General features: G+C 42.9%; 1 protein-coding gene across 6 annotated transcripts in view; it reads left to right on the plus strand.

Annotated features, from left to right (window-relative positions):
• The window catches only part of ptprsa (protein tyrosine phosphatase receptor type Sa), a 265,829-nt gene that overhangs the window by 192,652 nt on the left and 49,986 nt on the right, over positions 1 to 23,191 (plus strand). For 5 of the 6 annotated variants that reach the window (XM_063012365.1, XM_063012368.1, XM_063012367.1 and 2 more), the window contains 2 exons: positions 19,449 to 19,543; positions 21,275 to 21,525. In XM_063012365.1, the coding sequence (XP_062868435.1) occupies positions 19,449 to 19,543; positions 21,275 to 21,525 (346 nt within the window). Of the gene's footprint in view, positions 1 to 472; positions 782 to 4,856; positions 5,051 to 6,469; positions 6,497 to 10,360; positions 10,479 to 18,117; positions 18,712 to 19,448; positions 19,544 to 21,274; positions 21,526 to 23,191 lie in introns of all 6 variants that reach the window. The other variant, XM_063012370.1, reaches the window with a different exon arrangement.

Consider the following 23,191-nt stretch of genomic DNA (forward strand, 5'->3'; position numbering starts at 1 on the left):
TAGAACATTTAGAACTCATTTCTATCCATGAGTTTAGAAGCTAACATGGTTTATTAGACCTGTAATGAGTGCAGAAAGCATTTCCAATTAGTTTGTTTATGTGTAATAATAAATAATAGATCCTTACTGATTAAAAATAAAATCTGTTCTAATATATTCATTATTTTACTCTTAATCTCAGACTCCAGCTCTAGGACTCGTCTAAAATCGTCTGATTAAAAGAGCTTCATTATTATGCCCGTCATGCCACGTCCCTGTTCTGTTCACATTTGCATTTGCCCTTCGCTTCAGTTCTTTTTATTTATTTATTTATTTATTATTTATTTATTTAGCCTCATGTCGTGCGCCGTGGTTGCTCGTTTTTTCCGTTTACCTTTTTCCCTTTTATCATTTTCTGTTTCTCTTTCCCATCTTTTCGTTTTCTTTTCGTTTCCCCCCCCCTCTCCCCCCTTACCCCTCCTTACCTGCGCAGAGCCGTCCGCGCCCCCCCAGGAGGTACAGTGCTCCAGCCCCAGCTCCACCTCCCTGATGGTAAGTTGGCGCCCCCCGCCGTCCGGCAGCCAAAACGGCCCCATCGTCGGGTACACGGTGAGCTACGTGGCAGCGGGGGGTGGAGCCGGGCTCGGAGCCGAGATCACCGAGTCCGTCCAGACGCCGGCCGACGAGATCGCCCTGCAGCGGCTGGAGAAGTGGACGCAGTACCGCGTGAGCGTGGCCGCCGCTACCAAAGTGGGTACGGGACCGGAGAGCCCGGCCATCAGCTGTCGCACCGATGAGGACGGTACGGAAACGTTAAACGTTAATCCTGTATTATTAAATTATGCAAATAAGCCCCGCCCTGTCTGTCACATGACCATGTACTTTTAACTGCGCTTTCAACTTGTGGACAGATATTTGTGTTTATTTATTACTTTTGGATGTTTGCCCTTGTCATTCCCTGATTAAGGCCAAAAACTAGTTTTACTTAGTGGTCAAGTCAAGTAAAATTTATTTGTATAGTGCTTTATACAGTGGACATTATCTCAAAGCAGCTTTACTAAGCTGAGAGTCACAAATACACATTAAGATTTAACACCAGGGTAGACAGCTAGTCCCTGTGGCCTAGTCGGCCTTGGATCTGACAAGCAATACTCCTTATACGACGTCCAGTCATCTCAGTCTTTCAGACATGTTTACACAATCCTCAGTCTCGCAGATTGAGTGAATATAACCTCCTTCCACCAAGGGGTTTTTGGTCTGTCGGGCCTGGATTCTGTAAAGTTGCTTTGAGACAAAATCTATTGTAAAAAGTGCTAAACAACAAATACATCTGACCTGACTTCACTTGAATATCTTTGGGTTTGGCTGATTTACATAACTGTGTGTCGTCTTCATTGCAGTTGGAATTGTCGCCATGTTTATGAATAATTTTTCCCAATAGTATCAGGTAAAATGCAAATTATAGAGGTCCCAGCACTGACCCCTGTGGAACACCATATTTTCCTTTTGTAGTTTCTTAGTATTTATCATCAACATGAACAAATAGGTAGTCAGTGATGGTCACTCAAGTAGAATTTAAGCTGACAGAGGGTCAGTCTTTTAACCGCAACCCAAGCAACACTTCAAAACATGAAATTCATGCCGCTCTGGTGGCGCAGCGGTAAAACGGATAAGGACTCTCTCATGGCTGATGCAATTACGACCTCTGCTGGCTGATTGATGGCGCCTGCACAGAAACGAGGAATGATGTGATCAGGGCAGTGATAGCTCAGTGGTTAAGGTACTGAACTAGTAATCAGAAGGTTGCGGGTTCAAGCCCAACCACTGTAAAGTTGCCACTGTTGGGCCCCTGAGCAAGGCCCTTAACCCTTAATTGCTCAAAATCGTGTTCAGTGATAAATGTAAGTTGCTTTGGATAAAAGCGCTGCTAAATACTGAAAGGGTAAATGGGTGTGTCTCTCCGTACACAAAGCTGATTCGCATATGAATCCTCATGCAGGTGAAGAGAAGAGACACGTGTCGGGGGGCTTGTGTTAGTTTGGTTCTCTTCAGTCGGAGCGGGGATCAGCTTCAGTGGAAGGAATTGGACACCCTAAAGTCGGGAGAAAAAGGGACAAAATGCATAAACAAAATATAAAAAAACATAAAATGTATTAAAACACAAAATGAAATGTATCTAATTAATAAAATTGGTGGCAATCTGGTCCCACTGTGGTTTACATGATGTAACATAAAGCTTCAACAAGTGGGCGTTTGTGGACAGGTTTATTTCTTTTTTATGTGCCTATTAAATTTGTTTATTTAATTATTATCATTTTGTCTGCAACCAATAACACCTACTGTATTCTTTAGCCTAAACTATATCATAAATACATTATACTATTAACTAACTATAAAGTATTATTAAAAACTATAGTATAGTACAGTCAACATAAACTATTATTAACTATACTATAAAATATTATTATCTACAGAATCAAACATTGCACCAAGATCTAACAGAACAAGAAACAGAGACGCGTCCATTATCAGAGAACGTTAATTAATTCATGATTATTAATGGTTGGGTCTAATGGACTTGCCATTGGGAGGTGCACTTGAAAGTGCAGGTCCCAAGCCCGGATAAAAGAGGACGTTTGCGCCAAGAAGAACATCCGTCATTAAAACTGTACCAAATCAGATATGCAGACCAGAATGATCCGCTGTGACGGATACAGAAATGTGTCTAATGTGTCTGTTTATTTTAGTATTTTAAATAGAACATATAAATCCATCCGGTGTGTTTACAGATTGTTGCTGTTTGACGTAGATAAGCTCCTCTTATTTTAGTTATGTGACAGTAGGAGGCTCGGTAGTCTTGTACCGACTGTAATAAAGCCTAATTAGAGGGAGCTTAAATGCCCCCCAAGCGTTACTGCAGGTCATAAAGCCTCTCGCGTGGTTGAGGTGTAATTATCGGAACAGTTGCTTCTGAGTAAAATCGCACTTTTTACAGACCCGCGCTTTATTCGACACCGTTTCTCGGAGTCACTCGGGCAGACGGGCGGGTTATGAGCTCTGAAACGATCCTCCGGCAGCTGCAGGCCGGTGACGGCGGCGCTCCTGGCTGAGTGACAGCTGGAGTCCAGGGGAGACGCTGCGGATCGATACAGAACGTCCAGAAATCCCCCCTCCACTGCCCAACACCGCCCACCTGTCACACAGCACTCGCGCCGTGATGAACGTGTGTGTTAGGGAGGTGGAACTGGGTTCTCGGGTCCTGGAGGGCTGCCGGGTCTTTACTGCAGCTCCGGTCAGTTGCGATTGTTGACCGCAACAACCTAATGGACTCCACGGCCATCACTGTGCATCAGACGGTCAGCGATGGCGCATGTGGAGAGCCAAGGAGCCCTGAGGAAAGCACACGTTATCGTGCTACACGCCCTAACGTGCCCGTCTCCTCCTGTAAGATGATTGGTCGTCCACTGATATATATGTCTATAAGCGTTCATTTTCACTTACTGGGGTATAGATGTATATATGTTGCCAAAGTTGGACCCCTGAGCAAGGCCCTTAACCCTCAATTTCTCAAATTGTATATATTAGCTCAAATTGTGTGGGCAGTTGTAGCCTAGTGGTTAAGGAACTGGACCAGTAATCAGAAGGTTGCTCGTTCAAGCCCAACCACTGCCAGTTTGCCACTGTTGGACCCCTGAGCAAGGCCCTTGACCCTCAATTGCTTAGATTTTATACTGTCATTGTGAGTCGCTTTAGATAGTCAGCCCCAGTCAGTTGTGATTGTTGACCACAACAACCTAATGGACTCCACGGCCATCACTGTGCATCAGACGGTCAGCGATGGCGCATGTGGAGAGCCAAGGAGCCCTGAGGAAAGCACACGTTATCGTGCTACACGCCCCAACCTGCTTCTCTCATCGTGTATGATAATTGGAAATAAGCGTTCATTTTCACTTACTGGGGTATAGATGTACTGTATATATGTTGCCAAAGTTGGGCCCCTGAGCAAGGCCCTTAACCCTCAATTGCTCAAATTGTATACATTAGCTCAAATTGTGTGGGCAGTTGTAGCCTAGTGGTTAAGGAACTGGACCAGTAATCAGAAGGCTGCTCGTTCAAGCCCAACCGCTGCCAGGTTGCCACTGTTGGACCCCTGAGCAAGGCCCTTAACCCTCAATTGCGTAGATTTTATACCGTCACAGTACTGTAAGTCGCTTTGTATAAAAGCATCTGCTAAATAATATGTATAAATATACAGTATGTGGTACAGTGGTAGCATTAAGGTTTGGCCTGTCAATCAGAAGGTATTGGGTTCATATCCTGGCTGTTGGGCCCTTGAACAAGGCTTTTAACCCTCGTAGCTCCACTGTGACCCCATCATCTAAACAAATCGTATAGTACGGTACACTGTTGTATGTAAATATGACAAATAAAGGCGTTCCATTTGCCCTAGATCATATACGTACATACAATAAACACCACAGCACATTATTCTGGTCCGCATACCTGCATTGGCAAATTTTTTTATACCCGATGCCCTTCCTGGCGCAGCCCTCCCTGTTTTTATTCGAGCCTGGGCTCGGCAGTAAGGTTCAGGATGTGTAAAAGCTTGGAGATTTGATTTCCGAGTCCCTTTAAGTGTGTAAGTGGATTTGAGACTGTTCCACCTAATCAGACGGCATCAGTAGCTGAGGGCTACAGCGCCGGTGTTGGTACAGCGCTTACCTGTAGTCACGATGAGGGTCAAACCACCACCCACATTCCCCTCTGGTCTTTATTAACCTGAAAAAGCTCTAAATTCATCTCATTCATCTTCATCATGATCATACGATGTACTTCAGGTGCATTAGGTGAGGTTTCTTTGTCGTTTTTACCCACAGTCCCCGGCGCCCCCCCTCGGCGGGTGGAGGTGGAGGTGATGAACTCGACGGCGCTGAAGGTGAGGTGGCACTCACTGTTGCCGGGGCGACAGCACGGCCAGATCCGCGGTTACCAGGTGCACTATGTACGGGTGGAGAACGGAGAGGCGCGCGGCCTCCCGCTCATCAAGGATGTGATGCTGGCCGACGCCCAGGTACACACACACACACACACGCACACACACAGACGTAGTCTATTATGCTACAATAGAAATTTGAACACCGATCAGCCATAACATTAAAACCACCTCCTTGTTTCTACACTCACTGTCCATTTTATCAGCTCCACTTACCATATAGAAGCACTTTGTAGTTCTACAATTACTGACTGTAGTCCAACTATTTCTTTGTTAGCCCCCTTTCATTCTGTTCTTCAATGGTCAGGACCCCCACAGAGCAGGTATTATTTAGGTGGTGGATCATTCTCAGCACTGCAGTGACACTGACATGGTGGTGGTGTGTTAGTGTGTGTTGTGCTGGTATCAGACACTGTGTCCACTCACTGTCCACTCTATTAGACACTCCTACCTAGTCGGTCCACCTTGTAGATGTAAAGTCAGAGACGATCGCTCATCTATTGCTGCTGTTTGAGTCGGTCATCTTCTAGACCTTCATCAGTGGTCACAGGACGCTGCCCACGGGGCGCTGTTGGCTGGATGATTTTGGTTGGTGGACTATTCTCAGTCCAGCAGTGACAGCGAGGTCTTTAATAACTCCAGCAGCGCTGCTGTGTCTGATCCACTCATACCAGCACAACACACACTAACACACCACCACCATGTCAGTGTCACTGCAGTGCTAAGAATCATCCACCACTTAAATAATACCTGCTCTGTGGTGGTCCTGTGGGGGGTCCTGACTATTGAAGAACAGCATGAAAGGGGGCTAACAAAGCATGCAGAGAAACAGATGAACTACAGTCAGTAATTGTAGAACTACAAAGTGCTTCTATATGGTAAGTGGAGCTGATAAAATGAGTGTAGAAACAAGGAGGTGGTTTTAATGTCATGGCTGATCGGTGTATGTAATCAAAATAGGTTTTTCTCACCTGTTACCTACACCAGCCTCACAGCAAACGAAATAAATCTTGTGAATTTGTATTAAAGGGGGTAAAAACGTTGGTTTAACCAAAAATTCTCCATCTGAGAAACTCCAGACTGATATTTAAATCTTTACTCGCTTTAATCGCAGCACTTTTTAAGTGAAAGTTTCAAGTGGATGTTAAACGAACTGAACGACAGTGAAATTTATTTATCATGAATTAATGAGCACTTCATGTTAGCCACAAGCTAGTGAGTGTGAAGCTGTGTGTGAGAGGAAGCAGGATGTGGGATGAGTACAGAGCGGACAGGCGGAGCGTGAACGCCGGCCTGCTCTCGTCTCTAGATGGATTTGGAGTCTCTCTTTACCTCCTGGCCTACTTTTTCAAGCGCCTCGGAGTGCTGGGCTCCGGCGCCGCTCCGGTGTCGCTCTCTTCCTGCTTGTTCATGCGCTTCTTTCTCTTTCTATGTCTCCTCTCTCTTTTTTTTTCTGAAATTGCTTTCCTCTGCGCTCTCCTCTGGGGGGGGGATCAGTGGGAAATGGACGAGAAGGCAGAATATGTGAGTACGGCGAGCGTTCGTGCACTACCGTGTGCCTGCGAGTGCCGAGCGTGTGGTGTTGCATCACCTCTGCAGATCCAGGGTCGCTGCTGTTCTCGGCGTGATTGGCACACCGGGAACGGTTCATGGGCGACCCGTGCGGGAGGATGCAACATCAAGCGCTCATTAATCTGTCTGTGTGTGTCGTGCCTTGTTTTGCAGTGTTGTGTGAATGTATCTGTAACACTGAGCTCAGATAGAATAATCTACATTGTTTTGTGTGTTTAGGTGTGTGTGTGTTTAGGTGTTTGTGTTTAGGTGTGTGTGTGTTTAGGTGTTTGTGTGTTTAGGTGTGTATGTGTTTAGGTGTTTGTGTTTAGGTGTTTGTGTGTGTTTAGGTGTGCGTGTGTTTAGGTGTGTTTAGGTGTGTTTGTGTTTAGGTGTTTGTGTTTAGATGTTTGTGTTTAGGTGTGTTTAGGTGTGTGTGTGTTTAGGTGTTTGTGTTTAGGTGTGTATGTGTTTAGGTGTGTGTGTGTTTAGGTGTGTGTGTGTTTAGGTGTGTATGTGTTTAGGTGTTTGTGTTTAGGTGTGTGTGTTTAGGTGTGTGTGTGTTTAGGTGTTTGTGTTTAGGTGTGTTTAGGTGTGTGTGTGTTTAGGTGTTTGTGTTTAGGTGTGTATGTGTTTAGGTGTTTGTGTTTAGGTGTGTGTGTGTTTAGGTGTGTGTGTGTTTAGGTGTTTGTGTTTAGGTGTGTGTGTGTTTAGATGTGTGTGTTTAGGTGTTTGTGTTTAGGTGTTTGTGTTTAGGTGTGTGTGTGTGTTTAGGTGTTTGTGTTTAGGTGTGTGTGTGTTTAGGTGTTTGTGTTTAGGTGTGTATGTGTTTAGGTGTTTGTGTTTAGGTGTGTGTGTGTTTAGGTGTGTGTGTGTTTAGGTGTGTGTGTGTTTAGATGTGTGTGTTTAGGTGTTTGTGTTTAGGTGTTTGTGTTTAGGTGTGTGTGTGTGTTTAGGTGTGTGTGTTTAGGTGTGTATGTGTTTAGGTGTTTGTGTTTAGGTGTGTTTAGGTGTGTGTGTTTAGATGTGTGTGTTTAGGTGTGTGTGTGTTTAGGTGTTTGTGTTTAGGTGTTTAGGTGTGTTTAGGTGTGTGTGTGTTTAGGTGTGTGTGTTTAGGTGTGTGTGTTTAGGTGTGTATGTGTTTAAGTGTTTGTGTTTAGGTGTGTGTGTGTTTAGGTGTGTGTGTGTTTAGGTGTGTGTGTGTGTTTAGGTGTTTGTGTTTAGGTGTGTGTGTGTTTAGGTGTGTGTGTGTTTAGATGTGTGTGTTTAGGTGTGTGTGTGTTTAGGTGTTTAGGTGTGTTTAGGTGTGTGTGTTTAGGTGTGTGTGTTTAGGTGTTTGTGTTTAGGTGTGTATGTGTTTAAGTGTTTGTGTTTAGGTGTGTGTGTGTTTAGGTGTGTGTGTGTGTTTAGGTGTTTGTGTTTAGGTGTGTGTGTGTTTAGATGTGTGTGTTTAGGTGTGTGTGTTTAGGTGTTTGTGTTTAGGTGTGTGTGTTAAGGTGTGCGTCGTGCTTTGTTTTGCAGTGTTGTGTGAATGTAACTGTCACACTGAGCTCAGATAGAATAATCTACATTGTTTACGTGTGTGTGTGTGTTCATGTTTGTATCAGTAACCTAGAACTCACAGAGCTGCATGATTTCTGATTTGTCATCCCAGCGTTTAGTCAGACCTGTTCCCTCCCTTGACATCTCTAATAGCAGCACTCTTCCACCCGCTGGTGCCAAAATATCGATCGGTGCGACACTCTGCCAAATCGCGGGTTCTCAGCCAGAAAAACTGTTTCCGTTCTGATCCTGTAATCTGGCTCTGACGCAAACGGACAAAGAGCGGGGGGTCCTGGCGTCACCGTAGTAATATTGTTTTAGGGCATTTACAGCTAAAAGCTAAAGAACCGCAGCAAAAACAGCAGCGATGAATCATCAGCGGTCGACGTAAACAACAAACTCGTTACTCGTGATACGGTTCCTCACCAGAAATACACGATACACCCAGAAACAGAGCAGCCACGTGAACCTGACACGTGTGTGAGCACACGGAATCTGCATAGAAATCACAAAAGTGCCACTGAGGTCACGTGATCTGACGCTCACATAATAATCGTACACGATCATAACAAATGAATCAAGCGAAGCGCGTAATGTTCGTCGATTACGAACGGTCCCTTAGTGGCGCACACAGATGCCTAAAAATTTGCAAAAGAAGAGCGTTCATGATGTTTATGCAGATGAATGGGGAAGAACTCTGCCCCCGGTGGTTATGAGGTGAACTACAGCAGTAATAGTCGGCCATGCCAACTAATAATTATAATAATAATATTGTCAATAATAATTATAGTGTCAATACTACTACTACTAATAATAATAATAATAATAATAATAAATATTAATACATATCAATACTACTACTACTACTACTACTACTACTACTACTAATAATAATAATAATAATACATATTAATACATATCAATACTACTACTACTACTACTACTACTACTACTACTAATAATAATAATAATAATAAATATTAATACATATCAATACTACTACTACTACTACTACTAATAATAATAATAATAATTAATAATAATAATAATACCTATCAATACTACTACTGCTACTACTAATAATAAATAATAATAATAATAATAATGAATAATTATAATAATAATAAGTAATTATAATAATAATAATACATATAATAATAATAAATAATAATAATACCTAACAATACTATGTACTACTACTACTAATAATAAATAATTATAATAATTATTATTATAATAGCAATAAATAATTATAATGATAATAATAATAAGTAATTATAATAATAAATATAATAATAATAATAAATAATAATAATACCTATCAATACTATTACTACTATTAATAATAAATAATTTTAATAATAATAATTAATAATTATAATAAAAATAATAATAACAATAATAACAACACCTATCAATACTACTATTAATAATAAAAACAATAATAAATAATAATATTTTTAAAAAAAAATAATAAATACATATAATAATAATAATAATAATTAATTTTAATAATAATAATACCAATAAATATAATAATAAATTATAATATAATAATAAATAATTGTAATATAAATAATAATAATAATAATAAATAATAATTATAATACCTATCAATACTTCTACTACTACTACTACTAATAATAATAATAATAGTATCAATACTACTACTACTAATAATAATAATAAATAAAAGTAATTAACACATTCATAAATAATAATATAATAATAAAGTAAGAATTAAACCAGTTGAAATTGCGGGTCCGTACTTAAAACGTTCGCTAGTTCATCGGACCCGACACCGGTGCTTTGTTGATATGATCGACCCAGACCTGTGATTTCTGGAACATACAGAAGACGGATGCTAAAAAAGTCCATGAAAAGTTAACAAATTTTACACTCCTGTATCGATTTAGGCTGTTCTTGTGTTCGACGAGGGCCACCGCGAAAAATAACTACCTGCCCAAAGCGCACGCCCGCAGATTTGCAACCGATCAGCGGGAATTCATTACAGAGCCGAGAAATTAACTCTGACTCCCTCCTTCCCTCCCGCTCGACTCGGAGTTACAGCGACGCCTCAGGACCCGCGCCGTAATGAGACGCCGTTACCTAATTTATTCTCCCCATTAAGAATAGATGTTTTCCCAATCGATGAGAGGACTGAATTATTCAAACCCGAAACGTACACGAGACGTGTGCAGACGTCAGAGAGAGAGTGTCTGGAGGCAGGGCTGAGTCAGCGCCCGGGTCCGGGTCGTAGATTCTCATCCCTTTTGTTTGGATCCGTTTCTGTAGGAAATGGTGATCGGGGGGCTGCAGCCTGACACCACCTACTCCATCACGGTGGCGGCGTACACCACCAAGGGCGACGGGGCGCGCAGTAAACCCAAACTGGTGATGACCAAGGGAGCAGGTGAGTACTAAAACACTCATCATCACAGACACACACACACACACACACACCCTGAGCCCAGCTCGCCCACGCTGCCACCTCCATCAGCCTACTGTAACCCGGGGGAGCGGGCAAGGGGAACAGAATACAGAACTATGTGGAATACACATAGCTGACGATAGTTATACACTATATATGGGCAAAAGTAATGGGACGCCCCCTCTAATTACTGAATTCATGTGACTCAGCCACAACAGTTGCTATCAGGTGTAATAAATCAACTATATAAAGGAAACGATGTGCTTCCAACTTTGCAGGAACAGTTTAGGGAAGGCCCTTTACTATAAAGACATGTTTAAAGAAACTCCAGAGTCCTGACCTCACCTCAGCTCCACTGAACAGCTCTGGAATGAACCGGAACATCAACTGAGGCTTAACCATACTGAACAGGCACAAATTCCCACAGACTCACTTCAAAGTCTTGTGAGAAGGCTTCTCAGAAGAGCGGCTGCTGTTATAGCTGAAAAGATCACATAGAGCTCACTCTGTTTTAATACTGTTTGTTTTTTAAACGGGACGTCAGACAAGCTCATGGTCAGGCGTCCAAATACCTTTGGTTCAATACTACTACTAATAATAATAATAAATAATAAAAATTATAATAAGTGGTAATAATAATAATAAATATAATAATAATAAATATAATAATAATAGATGTAATAATAGTAATACATATAATAATAATAATAATAATAATAATAGATATAATAATAATAATAATACATATAATAATAATAATAAATATAATAATAAATAAATGATTAAAGAAACTCCAGTGTCTTGCACTGAGCCCTGACCTTATTTTAGCTCCACTGAACAGCTCTGGAATAATAAATAATAATAAAATAATAAATATAATAATAAATAATAATAATAGATATAATAATAATAATAAATAATAAAAATTATAATAAGTGGTAATAATAATAATAAATATAATAATAATAAATATAATAATAATAGATGTAATAATAGTAATACATATAATAATAATAATAATAATAATAGATATAATAATAATAATAATACATATAATAATAATAATAAATATAATAATAAATAAATGATTAAAGAAACTCCAGTGTCTTGCACCGAGCCCTGACCTCATTTTAGCTCCACTGAACAGCTCTGGAATGAACCGGAACATCAACTGAGGCTTAACCATACAAACGTGGTCATCTTTTGACTAAACGGGCACAAATTCCCACAGACATACTCTAAAGTCCTGTGAGAAGCCTTCTCAGAAGAGCGGCTGTTGTTCTAGCTAAAAAGATTTTTAAACGGGACGTCAGACAAGCTCACGGTCAGGCGTCCAAATATTTTTAGCTTACTAAGCTAACACAGTTAGCTGGGCAGAGGCGGCACAACCCGCTAGCACGCCGGCTAACGTCTCCCTCCGTGTACCGAAAACGTTAAACCGTCCCTGACGAGCCTGAATTTACAAATAAACGACACTCGTATAATTACATTTGAATGGAACTCCGTTGGTTGCTCTGCTTTATTATTCATCCGCCACGTTTGTAGTTTTTTGTAGTCGTGCCGCACTGAATGCTGGGATTACCTTCAGTCAGATCATCACTCAGAATTAAGGCGCCTCAGTAGAAGCATTTTAAGGGATCTAAGAATTTAGACACGCCCTCTTCTCGGGAGTGTAGGATGACCTAAAGTGCGTCTGTGTACAGAGATCACCGGGTTTCCTCTTTCTATTTATTGACTGTAGGTGTGGCAACAGTTTGGGCAAGGTGCAAACCATTTTCCCTTTCCTGCACAGAGCCCCGACCTCAGTCCAGCATCTCTAAAGCCTTTGGGATGAATCGGAAGGTCATTAGCATGCCAGGCCGTCTCGTCCGCGCTCATACGACTGAACGAGCCGAATTCCTGCACAGATAGAGACGCTCTGAGTCCTTGTGGCGAGGCTTCACACAGAAGTGGAGGCTGTTAGAGCCACAAACGGGTTTTCAGCTCTAGATTAATGCTCATGGTTTACACACACACACACACACACACACACACACACACACACACACACACACACACAGTGTGACAGGCCTCAACCATAAAGTCAGCCGTGTCTCTTAAAAAAGAAAGCAGAGCCCCCCGTTCCCCTCCTTTTCTCATTTCTCAGTGTGGAGAAAGAGCTTTAGTGAAATAAATAAATATATACGATGTGAAAGAGCGTGAGAGAGAGAGAGAGCGAGAGGAAGAGGAAGCAGAAAACAAACTTAGCCCTTCTTCAGTAAAGAACATTATGGAGTTTAATGTGACAGCGGGGTGGAGCGGCTCGGCCAATGGGAGCCCGGCACGAGCACTCCAGCCCTTTCATGCCTCATACGGAGATCATCATGCTGTCAGACCACTCGGAATATTCACGGCCTCAAACCGTCTCCAGCCAAATACTTTTGATCATCCTGTCGAGGTCTGTAGTCCTGAAGCGTTTAAACTCACACTAACGTAACACAACATGTGCAGGATAAAACCTGATTACAGTGTTACACACTCTGATTTGATCTAAATATCATCTAAACACATTTCTGCGTCCTTATTCTCATTAAAATGTCAGGAAATAAGAATATATTATTATATACACACATCCAATGTTTTCTGGCCATTCCATGATGATAGCTCACATTTCTAGGTTACGTGTAGCGTTTAAGTTTGTGTGTTTTTTTTTTATGATTATGTTCACACAGAATTATTGAACTGATTATCGAACTGTAGGAAGAACTCTGCCCTCGGTGGTTATGAGGTGAACTACAGCAGTAACAGTCCGCTGCACCAACCCAGCGCTACACGAGAAATATTCAATATAACATCAATATAATGACAGGATCATGTTAACATGTAAAAATGATGACAAAACAACTAGAACTAAATGAAATAAGATAGATAAAAAGTAATATGAATCAACTCCTGACATTACTAGTGACCCCACTGAGTTTTTAAGTGTTTCAGGCAGTATTTGTTTAAGTTTGCTTCATTAATTAAGCTCTATAATTTAAGCACTAACACTATTGTATTAAAATAATATACATTTCAAGTACTATTACTAATAATAATAATAATATTTTGGGGGAAAAAAAAATACTGAATCAGCCAGCCACACATAATAATAATAATAATAATAATATAATAATAATAATAATAATAATAATATAATAATAATAACAATAATAATAAATAATTAAATAAATAAATAACACTTGAAAAAAATAGTGTATCAGCCTGCCAGGAATGCACATAATAATTGAAATAATAATTATTACTATTATTGTTATTATTATTATTGTTATTATTATTGTTGTTGTACCAATAATAATAATATTAATACTTGTAATAATAATAATTATTATTATAAATAATTAAATAACTAACACTTTTGCACATAATAATAATTATAATAATTATTATTATTATTGTTATTATTATTGTTGTTGTACCAGTAACAATAATAATAATACTTGTAGTAATTATAATAATAATTATTATAAATAAATAAATAACACGTTTGCACATAATAATATCAATTATTATTATTATTAATATTATTATAAATAAATAACACTTTTGCACAAAATAATATCAATTATTATTATTATTAATATTATTATAAATAAATAACACTTTTGCACATAATAATAATAGTTATTATTATAGTATTGGTTTTATTGTTATTATTATTATGGTTGTTGTACCAATAATATTAATATTAATAATATTTACTGAATTGACTGAACACGTCAGCTGAACTATAAAATAAATAAAGCAATAAAACTAATATTATAAAACAATAAAATCCCTGATGTGAGTGAAACAGATGGGAGTGATGTCTGTAATAAACTCTGGATGTTGTAATGTTCTCAGGAGGTGGATGAGCGGATTTCTGAGGCTTTATTCTGTTCTCTGATGATCAGTCGGACTCGCTGCGCTTCTACAATATAAAGATTAGAGCGTTTTACAGCACCTTGATCTCACAGCAAATGTCCCCGTATCGATCTTCGTGATGCCGCATGGCATCTGAGAGGAGAGACGCTCGTCTGATTGATTGAGACGTCGTTATCGAGCCTCTGCTGACTGATCCGTCCAATTCTGTTCCGCTCGTGTTTGTCGGCGGGAGAAAAAACCACCTGCTGCATGAATTTATTACTGAGTTCTGTGAAGGTCAGAGCTTAGAAAAGCTACTCTGTGTATTATCAGGTGTGCCCTAATAATCTGGACGCTCCGTGTACCAGGTGTACCCTAATAATCTGGACGCTCCGTGTACCAGGTGTACCCTAATAATCTGTCCACTCTATGTACCAGGTGTACCCTAATAATCTGGCCGCTCCGTGTACCAGGTGTACCCTAATAATCTGCCCGCTGTGTTCCATAACCCGCCCCGATCTCCTCTGGGAATGAGAGAACAGTTAGCGAGCAGGAAATTACAGCGCGTTCGAGAGAGTAAGTGAAAGCGAAACCCAATGCTCTTCTCAATCAGGGGCCGTGTGTCAACAGCGGGCGTTAATGCACGGCATGATGGGAAACGTGCCTGGGGCCGTGGAGCGGGGGATTGAGAGGTGTTGGCCTGCAGGTCGGGCTGAAGTGGAGTCGACGTGCACCGGTGCAATCACACAGACGCTGACCCCCGCCGTCCTCGCCCCGGTGCCGTGTTACACCGCGTCCTCATCACCGCCGTGCCTCGCTTTTCTAAATGAGGTTCCTGTGGCCCTCTTATCGGCCCTCTTATCCGGGGCTCGTTCGGTTATATCTGCCAAAAATAATTATTAGAGATGGACTGATCGGGGTTTTTGGCACCGATTCCGATCTCCGATCTCCTTTCAGGGACATCGGCCGATAGCCGATTCGGATCGGGGGGGGGGGGGGGGGGGGGGGATTAGCAGTAAATAAACTTAAAAAGAGCCTCACAGTAAAGATAAACCGGAGCAGCGCGCGCGTGTGTGTGTGTGTGTTTGTGCCTTTAGAAGAGACGCTTTGTTCACAGTATCGCTATAAGTGATTCATTGATTCATGAGTTGATTCGTTTTATGTGAAGCGTAAGTTTCTCTTCTCAGTTATCTCTCCGTGTTTACTGTTATTAATTAAATGCTGTGGTTTTAAATAAACACCAGCTACTACAGAACATTCTGTGTGACTCTCTTACATTAAAAAGCTTCATTAACCTGTTATTACCACAGATCTGTAACCGAGTCAGACTCGTTCCATCTAAGGAGCTAAAAGTTTTCTAAAAGTTCAGCAGATGATCCTGAACTAACGAATTTGCTAATGAATAAACTTTTGCCTCTGATTGGCTCTGTAACGTTTTCTGTTCTCATCTACATCACAAGTAAGAACCGCTTACGATTTACCAAAGTGAACCAGGAGTTTATATAACGTGCTGATAGAATCGACTCAGATGTGACCGGGTTGAATTATCTTTTTAAAGTAAATATTACAATCAGCAAAATTACATCGTATGTATGATGCACAACGTTAATGATGTTATTTTAGGTCATGAAGAGCTTTCACTGTGGTTTCTGTACGATGGTTGATGAATGGTGATGTGATGGTTGGCGCTTCGTAGCTCAAAGTCTGGATCAATCCACTGAGCTGTTAACTTAACGTGATCTTTTATATATCACACGATCGGATCGACTACATTTAGGAAATATCGGCCGATCGCCGATAGCATATTTTGATTAAAAATCGGCCGATACCGATTCGTAGCCGATCGATCGTCCCATCTCTATTAATTATTTTAATTCATGGAATCCAGCGGCATATTACAATAGTAAACAAACCCCAGTGATCAAAAATACAAATAAAAACTCCACACACTACATTTCTACTCTCTCCCTCTGTTTCAGAAGTTTAAATATAGTAAACAATTATTACCAACAAATATTACATGAATGTACCCTATATAGCCAAAAGTATTTGGACGCCTGACCATTCAGCTTGTCAGATGTTCCATATCAAAAACAGACGCTTTAAAAATAGACTGACCCCTATGTGATCTTTTCAGAAGGCTTCTCACCAGAGTTTGGAGTACGTCTGTAGGAATTTGTGCCCATTTATGCATGGCTAGGCACTGATGTCGGTCAAGAATTGATGTTCCAGTGCAGTAGTCGACCACTTCTTTTCACCTGCACCAGGCGGGTTTATATGGAGATCCTTATATCTGCTGATGGCTGATCGATGGCGCTTGCTTCCTGTCCTGTTCCAGCAAGCCCTAAGCTTATCACAGCTCCACTGAACAGCTCTGGAATGAACTGGAACTCCAACTGAGGCTTAACCACCCAAATGCAGTCATATTTTGACTGAATGGGCACAAACTCCCACAGACTCAGTTCAAAATCTTGTGAGAAGGTTTCTCAGAAGAGCGGCTGCTGTTATAGCTGACATGTCACATAGAACTCACTCTGTTTTAATACCATTTGTTTTTTTGAAACGGGACGTCCGACAAGCTCACGGTCAGGCGTCCAAATACTTTTGGTCACTTAGGGTCTGTCTGAAAACCTGGTGAGCTGCCCTGCTGCCTCAGTACAGAGGATCTAATAAGACGTCAAACTCATAAGGCAGATTTTTTAGACGCTCTACTTAGACGTCACGGCAGTTTTTGTTTACTAAGCTCAGGGTCAGGCATCCAAATACTTTTGTCCATATAGTCCCTGCACAGAGCCCAGGCCACAACATCTCTAAAGTCTTTGGGATGAATCGGAAGGTCGTTAGCATGCCAGGCTGAACGAGCCGAATTCCTGCACAGATAGAGACGCTCTGAATCCTTGTGGCGAGGCTTCACACAGAAGTGGAGGCTGTTTTCAGCTCTAGATTAATGCTCATGGTTCACACACACACACACACACACACACACACACACACAGTGTGACAGGCCTCAACCATAAAGTCAGCCGTGTCTCTTAAAAAAGAAAGCAGAGCCCCCCGTTCCCCTCCTTTTCTCATTTCTCATAATAATAATAGGGATCATGGGGATCGGTGCGTGTCTCTCCGTGCATACGGATCTCTATGTGAATCTGCCTCGTGCAGGTGAAAAGTAGTGGTCAGTACAGCACACGTGTGTGTTAGTCACGGCCCTCCTCGGTCAGGAGTGGAGGTTTGCAGCAGTAGAGATGAAATATGACAAGGTATTTGGATGTCACATTAATGTCACATTAATTCTCAAAGGGGACACGCCCTTATAAATGCGTATTTTACTCATTTATTGATCGAATTTAGACGTGTGTGTGTCCTTTTCCTCATTACAAGAGAGGACGAGCATATAATTATTGTTGATGATGATGGTGATAATGACTCTTTCACTACAGACGTGATGGATGAATAATAGTCCGACACATTTGGAGCTTTCCTATAACCGAAGTCACATTTTACTAAACGATAAATGCTATTGAACCGCAAGTGGCGCTCCCTCCATCATGCTAATTACTCCTCTAATCGAGAGGCGCAGTGAGGATAGAAAATATGAAACTGCTAATTGTTTTGCTATTCCCTAATATTAGCATCGTAATTATTGTTTATCTTTTGTTATAAGGGCTCACAGTGCTGCTGCGGTTAGATTGGAATGTGCAGCACTAATGTGTGTGTGTGTGTGTGTGTTTTGTTCCCTCAGTGCCAGGCACACCCTCCCTCTGGGTCCAACAGGACTCAGAAAACTCAGCAGTGGTGCGCTGGCTCCCTCCCGAGTCCCTCCTGGCCGGTATGGATCTCCTCGGGTATCGGCTCCAGTTCGGCCGCAGCGACGTCCCGCCGCTGGCCACGTTGGAGTTCGCGCCGCACGAGCGTGAATTCTTGGTGCCCGGAATGCACCGGGGCGCAACATACATCTTCAAGATTTCGGCCAAGTCGCGCTCCGGGTTCGGCGAGGAGGCCACGCAGGAGCTGAGCCTGGAGGAGGAGGCGCCGCAGGGATACCCGCACATCAGCGGCGCGTCCAACGTCACCTGCTGCTCCGTGCACTTCTCCTGGATGCCCCCGGTGCTCGCCGAGCGCAACGGCGCCATCACGGAGTACACGCTGGCGTACCAGGAGGCCGGGGCGCCCGGCGGCCTATCGGAACTGCGCCTGCCCGCCAGCGAGCACAGCTACACCCTGAACAGTCTGAAACCGGACGCCGTGTACGACGTGAAAATCCGCGCGCACACCAGCGTAGGTCCCGGGCCCTACAGCCCGCCCGTCCAGTACCGCACGGTGGCCGTGGAGACAGGTAGGTCTCGCTTTACTCACGCGACACGTAGTCCCCAAAAAATTTCAGGACAGCACAACCCGTCACTGAAAACCAATCCCAGCACCCACCTTTCTACACTAACCGAGGTAAAACGAGGTAAATCTGAGTCAGAAAGTCAGTCAGTTATGAAAGGGAGGAGCGCGGAATTCTCGAGGTAAGTGCTGATGGGTCAGACACGCCCAGTTCACCACCAGAACACGCCCAGTTCACATTTATTTAGTCACGCCCTGTCAGGTATCACCAGGTAGGACCTGAAAGAGAAGTGTAGCGAGTTTTAGTTCTTTATGTCTTTTATTTGCTCTTTTTTTTTAATATAAATTTGGGTTTGTGTTGTTTTGTTTTTTTAAACGCACCCCTCTCCCCTCCCACCTAATTTTGTAGCATGAAATCCCAAAACTGTGGGCATGCTGTGTCACGGTGCCAGTCTGGAGCGGCGCCTCGGGATCCGCACCGCTCCGGTTCGCGGTCCGTTCCCTCGGCCGCTCTGGGCTGGCACGGTCGTGTGATGTCATGTCGTGCTCTGTGGGTCTGTGTCCAGCGTGCGGGTCCACCGGTTCTGTCCACCGGGCGTGTCTTGTGTGTCCTAACCGAGCACTTGCTCACCTCCTTCACAGCGAATCGGGAACGCGAGCCCGCCCCTCTCACGCCCCTGTCGCTCGATCCACCCTCGTCTCGGCTAAAGTGGACGTCTGTCTGTTCTCTTTTTGATTTGATAGATGTTCCCAAAAACTTCACAATAAGGCTGGTTACCGCGACGACGGCGCTGCTGGCGTGGAAGTTTTCAGACAGTCGCTTCCCGTATCGCTGCACGGTGAGTAAAATCCAACCAGATTTGTTCATTTATGTCTGTTTTATCACCGTTTTATCATATTCAGGGTCGTGGTGGGCAAAGATGGGTAACATCCTGGACAGGTCACCATCCATCACACACATACTTATACCTAGGTGGACTTTAGTATCTCCAATTAACCTGACAGCATGTTTTGGACTGTCTGAGGAAACTGGAGCTCCTGGAGGAAACCCACATAGACACAGGGAGAACATGCAAACTCCACATAGACCTGGCAATCAAACCCAGAACCTTCTTGCTGTAACTGTGCCACCAAACCCAACCAAAGCCTTAATAAATGTACAGTTTTAATGACGTTGAAGCAATAAAAAGGTTACACAGTAAGTCTTTGTTCCTCACTTGGGGTTTATACAGTGTCGCCAAAAGTATGTGGACACACACTTATAATGATTCAGATTCTGAGCTCCCGCGTTCGAATCTCGGCTCTGCTACCGGTCGGCTGGGCGCCCCCTAGCAGGCACGATTGGCTTTCAGTCTGATGGATTGGACAAGACCGGACCAATAAGGGGTGGGGTTATTAACGCTGAGTAAGGACCTTGGTTGCACAGGGTGCCTGTACAGAAAGTGGAGGTGCTCAGAGATCAGGGCGTGGCTCCTGCGCAAATCCACAGAAGTATAAGTGAATAAGAAGGGATTGGTAGGAGGTAAAGTGTGTCAGGCGAATATGAACCCTCCTTGGACACTGTCAGGGTTCCCAGCAGTGGATTGGCCACAATAAATTGGGAGAAAAATGGGTAAAATGCATAAATAAATACTTAAAAAATAATTAGTATTATTATGTGCACAAATTAAACTTTGGGGCAGCAGTTTGAGGTTCTTTCCTCAGGACCAAAGAGATGTCCTGCACAAAAGCCTTGACCTTCCACCCTTCAGTGATCTCCACAGCAGTTGGAGACTTTCAGCGACATGCTAAATCTGTAGTCAACGGTATCAGCTCAGGTTTAAAAACACCAGCGCATTCCTGCCCGCTCTCGTCCGATCGATCGTCTGATTGTCGGCAGAACATCACGTCTTGTTTTCTGATTGAAATTCACTGTCTATTGAACGATCTCAACATAACATCTCAATAACTCCTCACGGACTGTTCAAACGCAGCCCAGACGGTTTACAGCTCACGACCAGCCCGAGGCTGCGCTCATCGTCGGGCCGATAAAGATTCAGTCATTATGTGTCAAGTCTGACCGCAGGCTTCGGTCATTATACGCTAAAAAGCCAGACTGATATAGGAACTGCTCAGAGAGACACGAAAAAAACACAACACGGGACGGAATGTACAGTATGTGGTTTAGTAAATCAGTCCAGGTGATTTCAGCCACGTCCAGATTGGCGTCCCATTACACCCAGCAGGATCCATAAAGATGTCGTGGTTTGACTCGGTCTCACCGAACACCTTTGGAAGAAACTGGAACCTCACAAAAGCGCGTCTGATTGAATGAGCCCAAATTCCCACAGGAGGAATCCAAATTCTTTTGAAAAGCCAAAGCTGAGCTTTGTGGATATCTTATACAGGCTGTAGAAGCACCCAGGTTGCCAGGTTTCTCCTGTGTTGAGCGAAGCACGGTGCGCTTCTGCATCCTGAGAATGAAAGCTCAGTGTGGGAGAGCGTTTTACATGTTGTTTTATACGTCGTTATTTCTCTTTTGATGTCTGAACCAGAAGTAAAAGATCAGACTCCGCTTCTGTCCTTTCCAGATCGAGTACAATCGCCAGAAGGTGGACATCGACGCCCGGATGACCAAAGCTCTGGTGACCAACCTGAGACCCAACAGCACGTACGAGTTCCGCGTCACGTGCCAGGACAGCGGAGACGGAGGACCCAGACACCGGCTCGTGGCTCGAACCGCGCCCTCTGTCTTTAACAGCAAGCCTGAACTGAACAGGAGAGAAACTGACAACTCGCTCACGCTTGTTCTCCCCCAGCTGGAGACCAGAGACATCATCAAGTGAGCGACCTGATGGGTTTTTTTTTTTACATACATGACTAATGTGTGCGGTGGCTGACCGCGTCTTTTCACCTGCACAAGCGGGTTCATGTGGAGATTGATATTGCGCACAGTGTGTTATCCCCCTGTCTCTGTGCATCGATCAGCCAGCAGAGGTCGTAACTGCAGCAGTTATAAGGAATCCCTACGCCATTCCCACCCTTAAATGAGCCAATCACTGCCCATAACATGCAGTCTTTAGCATGTTCGTGATACAGGTCCTTCTCAAAAAATTAGCATATTGTGATAAAGTTCATTATTTTCCATAATGTAATGATAAAAATTAAACTTTCATATATTTTAGATTCATTGCACACCAACTGAAATATTTCAGGTCTTTTATTGTTTTAATACTGATGATTTTGGCATACAGCTCATGAAAACCCAAAATTCCTATCACAAAAAATTAGCATATTTCATCCGACCAATAAAAGAAAAGTGTTTTTAATACAAAAAAAGTCAACCTTCAAATAATTATGTTCAGTTATGCACTCAATACTTGGTCGGGAATCCTTTTGCAGAAATGACTGCTTCAATGCGGCGTGGCATGGAGGCAATCAGCCTGTGGCACTGCTGAGGTGTTATGGAGGCCCAGGATGCTTCGATAGCGGCCTTAAGCTCATCCAGAGTGTTGGGTCTTGTGTCTCTCAACTTTCTCTTCACAATATCCCACAGATTCTCTATGGGGTTCAGGTCAGGAGAGTTGGCAGGCCAATTGAGCACAGTAATACCATGGTCAGTAAACCATTCACCAGTGGTTTTGGCACTGTGAGCAGGTGCCAGGTCGTGCTGAAAAATGAAATCTTCATCTCCATAAAGCTTTTCAGCAGATGGAAGCATGAAGTGCTCCAAAATCTCCTGATAGCTAGCTGCATTGACCCTGCCCTTGATAAAACACAGTGGACCAACACCAGCAGCTGACATGGCACCCCAGACCATCACTGACTGTGGGTACTTGACACTGGACTTCAGGCATTTTGGCATTTCCTTCTCCCCAGTCTTCCTCCAGACTCTGGCACCTTGATTTCCGAAAACAGTACTTTGGACCACTGAGCAACAGTCCAGTGCTGCTTCTCTGTAGCCCAGGTCAGGCGCTTCTGCCGCTGTTTCTGGTTCAAAAGTGGCTTGACCTGGGGAATGCGGCACCTGTAGCCCATTTCCTGCACACGCCTGTGCACGGTGGCTCTGGATGTTTCTACTCCAGACTCAGTCCACTGCTTCCGCAGGTCCCCCAAGGTCTGGAATCGGCCCTTCTCCACAATCTTCCTCAGGGTCCGGTCACCTCTTCTCGTTGTGCAGCGTTTTCTGCCACACTTTTTCCTTCCCACAGACTTCCCACTGAGGTGCCTTGATACAGCACTTTGGGAACAGCCTATTCGTTCAGAAATTTCTTTCTGTGTCTTACCCTCTTGCTTGAGGGTGTCAATGATGGCCTTCTGGACAGCAGTCAGGTCGGCAGTCTTACCCATGAATGCAGTTTTGAGTAATGAACCAGGCTGGGAGTTTTTAAAAGCCTCAGGAATCTTTTGCAGGTGTTTAGAGTTAATTCGTTGATTCAGATGATTAGGTTAATAGCTCGTTTAGAGAACCTTTTCATGATATGCTAATTTTTTGAGATAGGAATTTT

The sequence above is a fragment of the Trichomycterus rosablanca genome, chromosome 17 (assembly GCF_030014385.1).
Source record: "Trichomycterus rosablanca isolate fTriRos1 chromosome 17, fTriRos1.hap1, whole genome shotgun sequence".
In the NCBI taxonomy this organism is placed as follows: domain Eukaryota; kingdom Metazoa; phylum Chordata; class Actinopteri; order Siluriformes; family Trichomycteridae; genus Trichomycterus; species Trichomycterus rosablanca.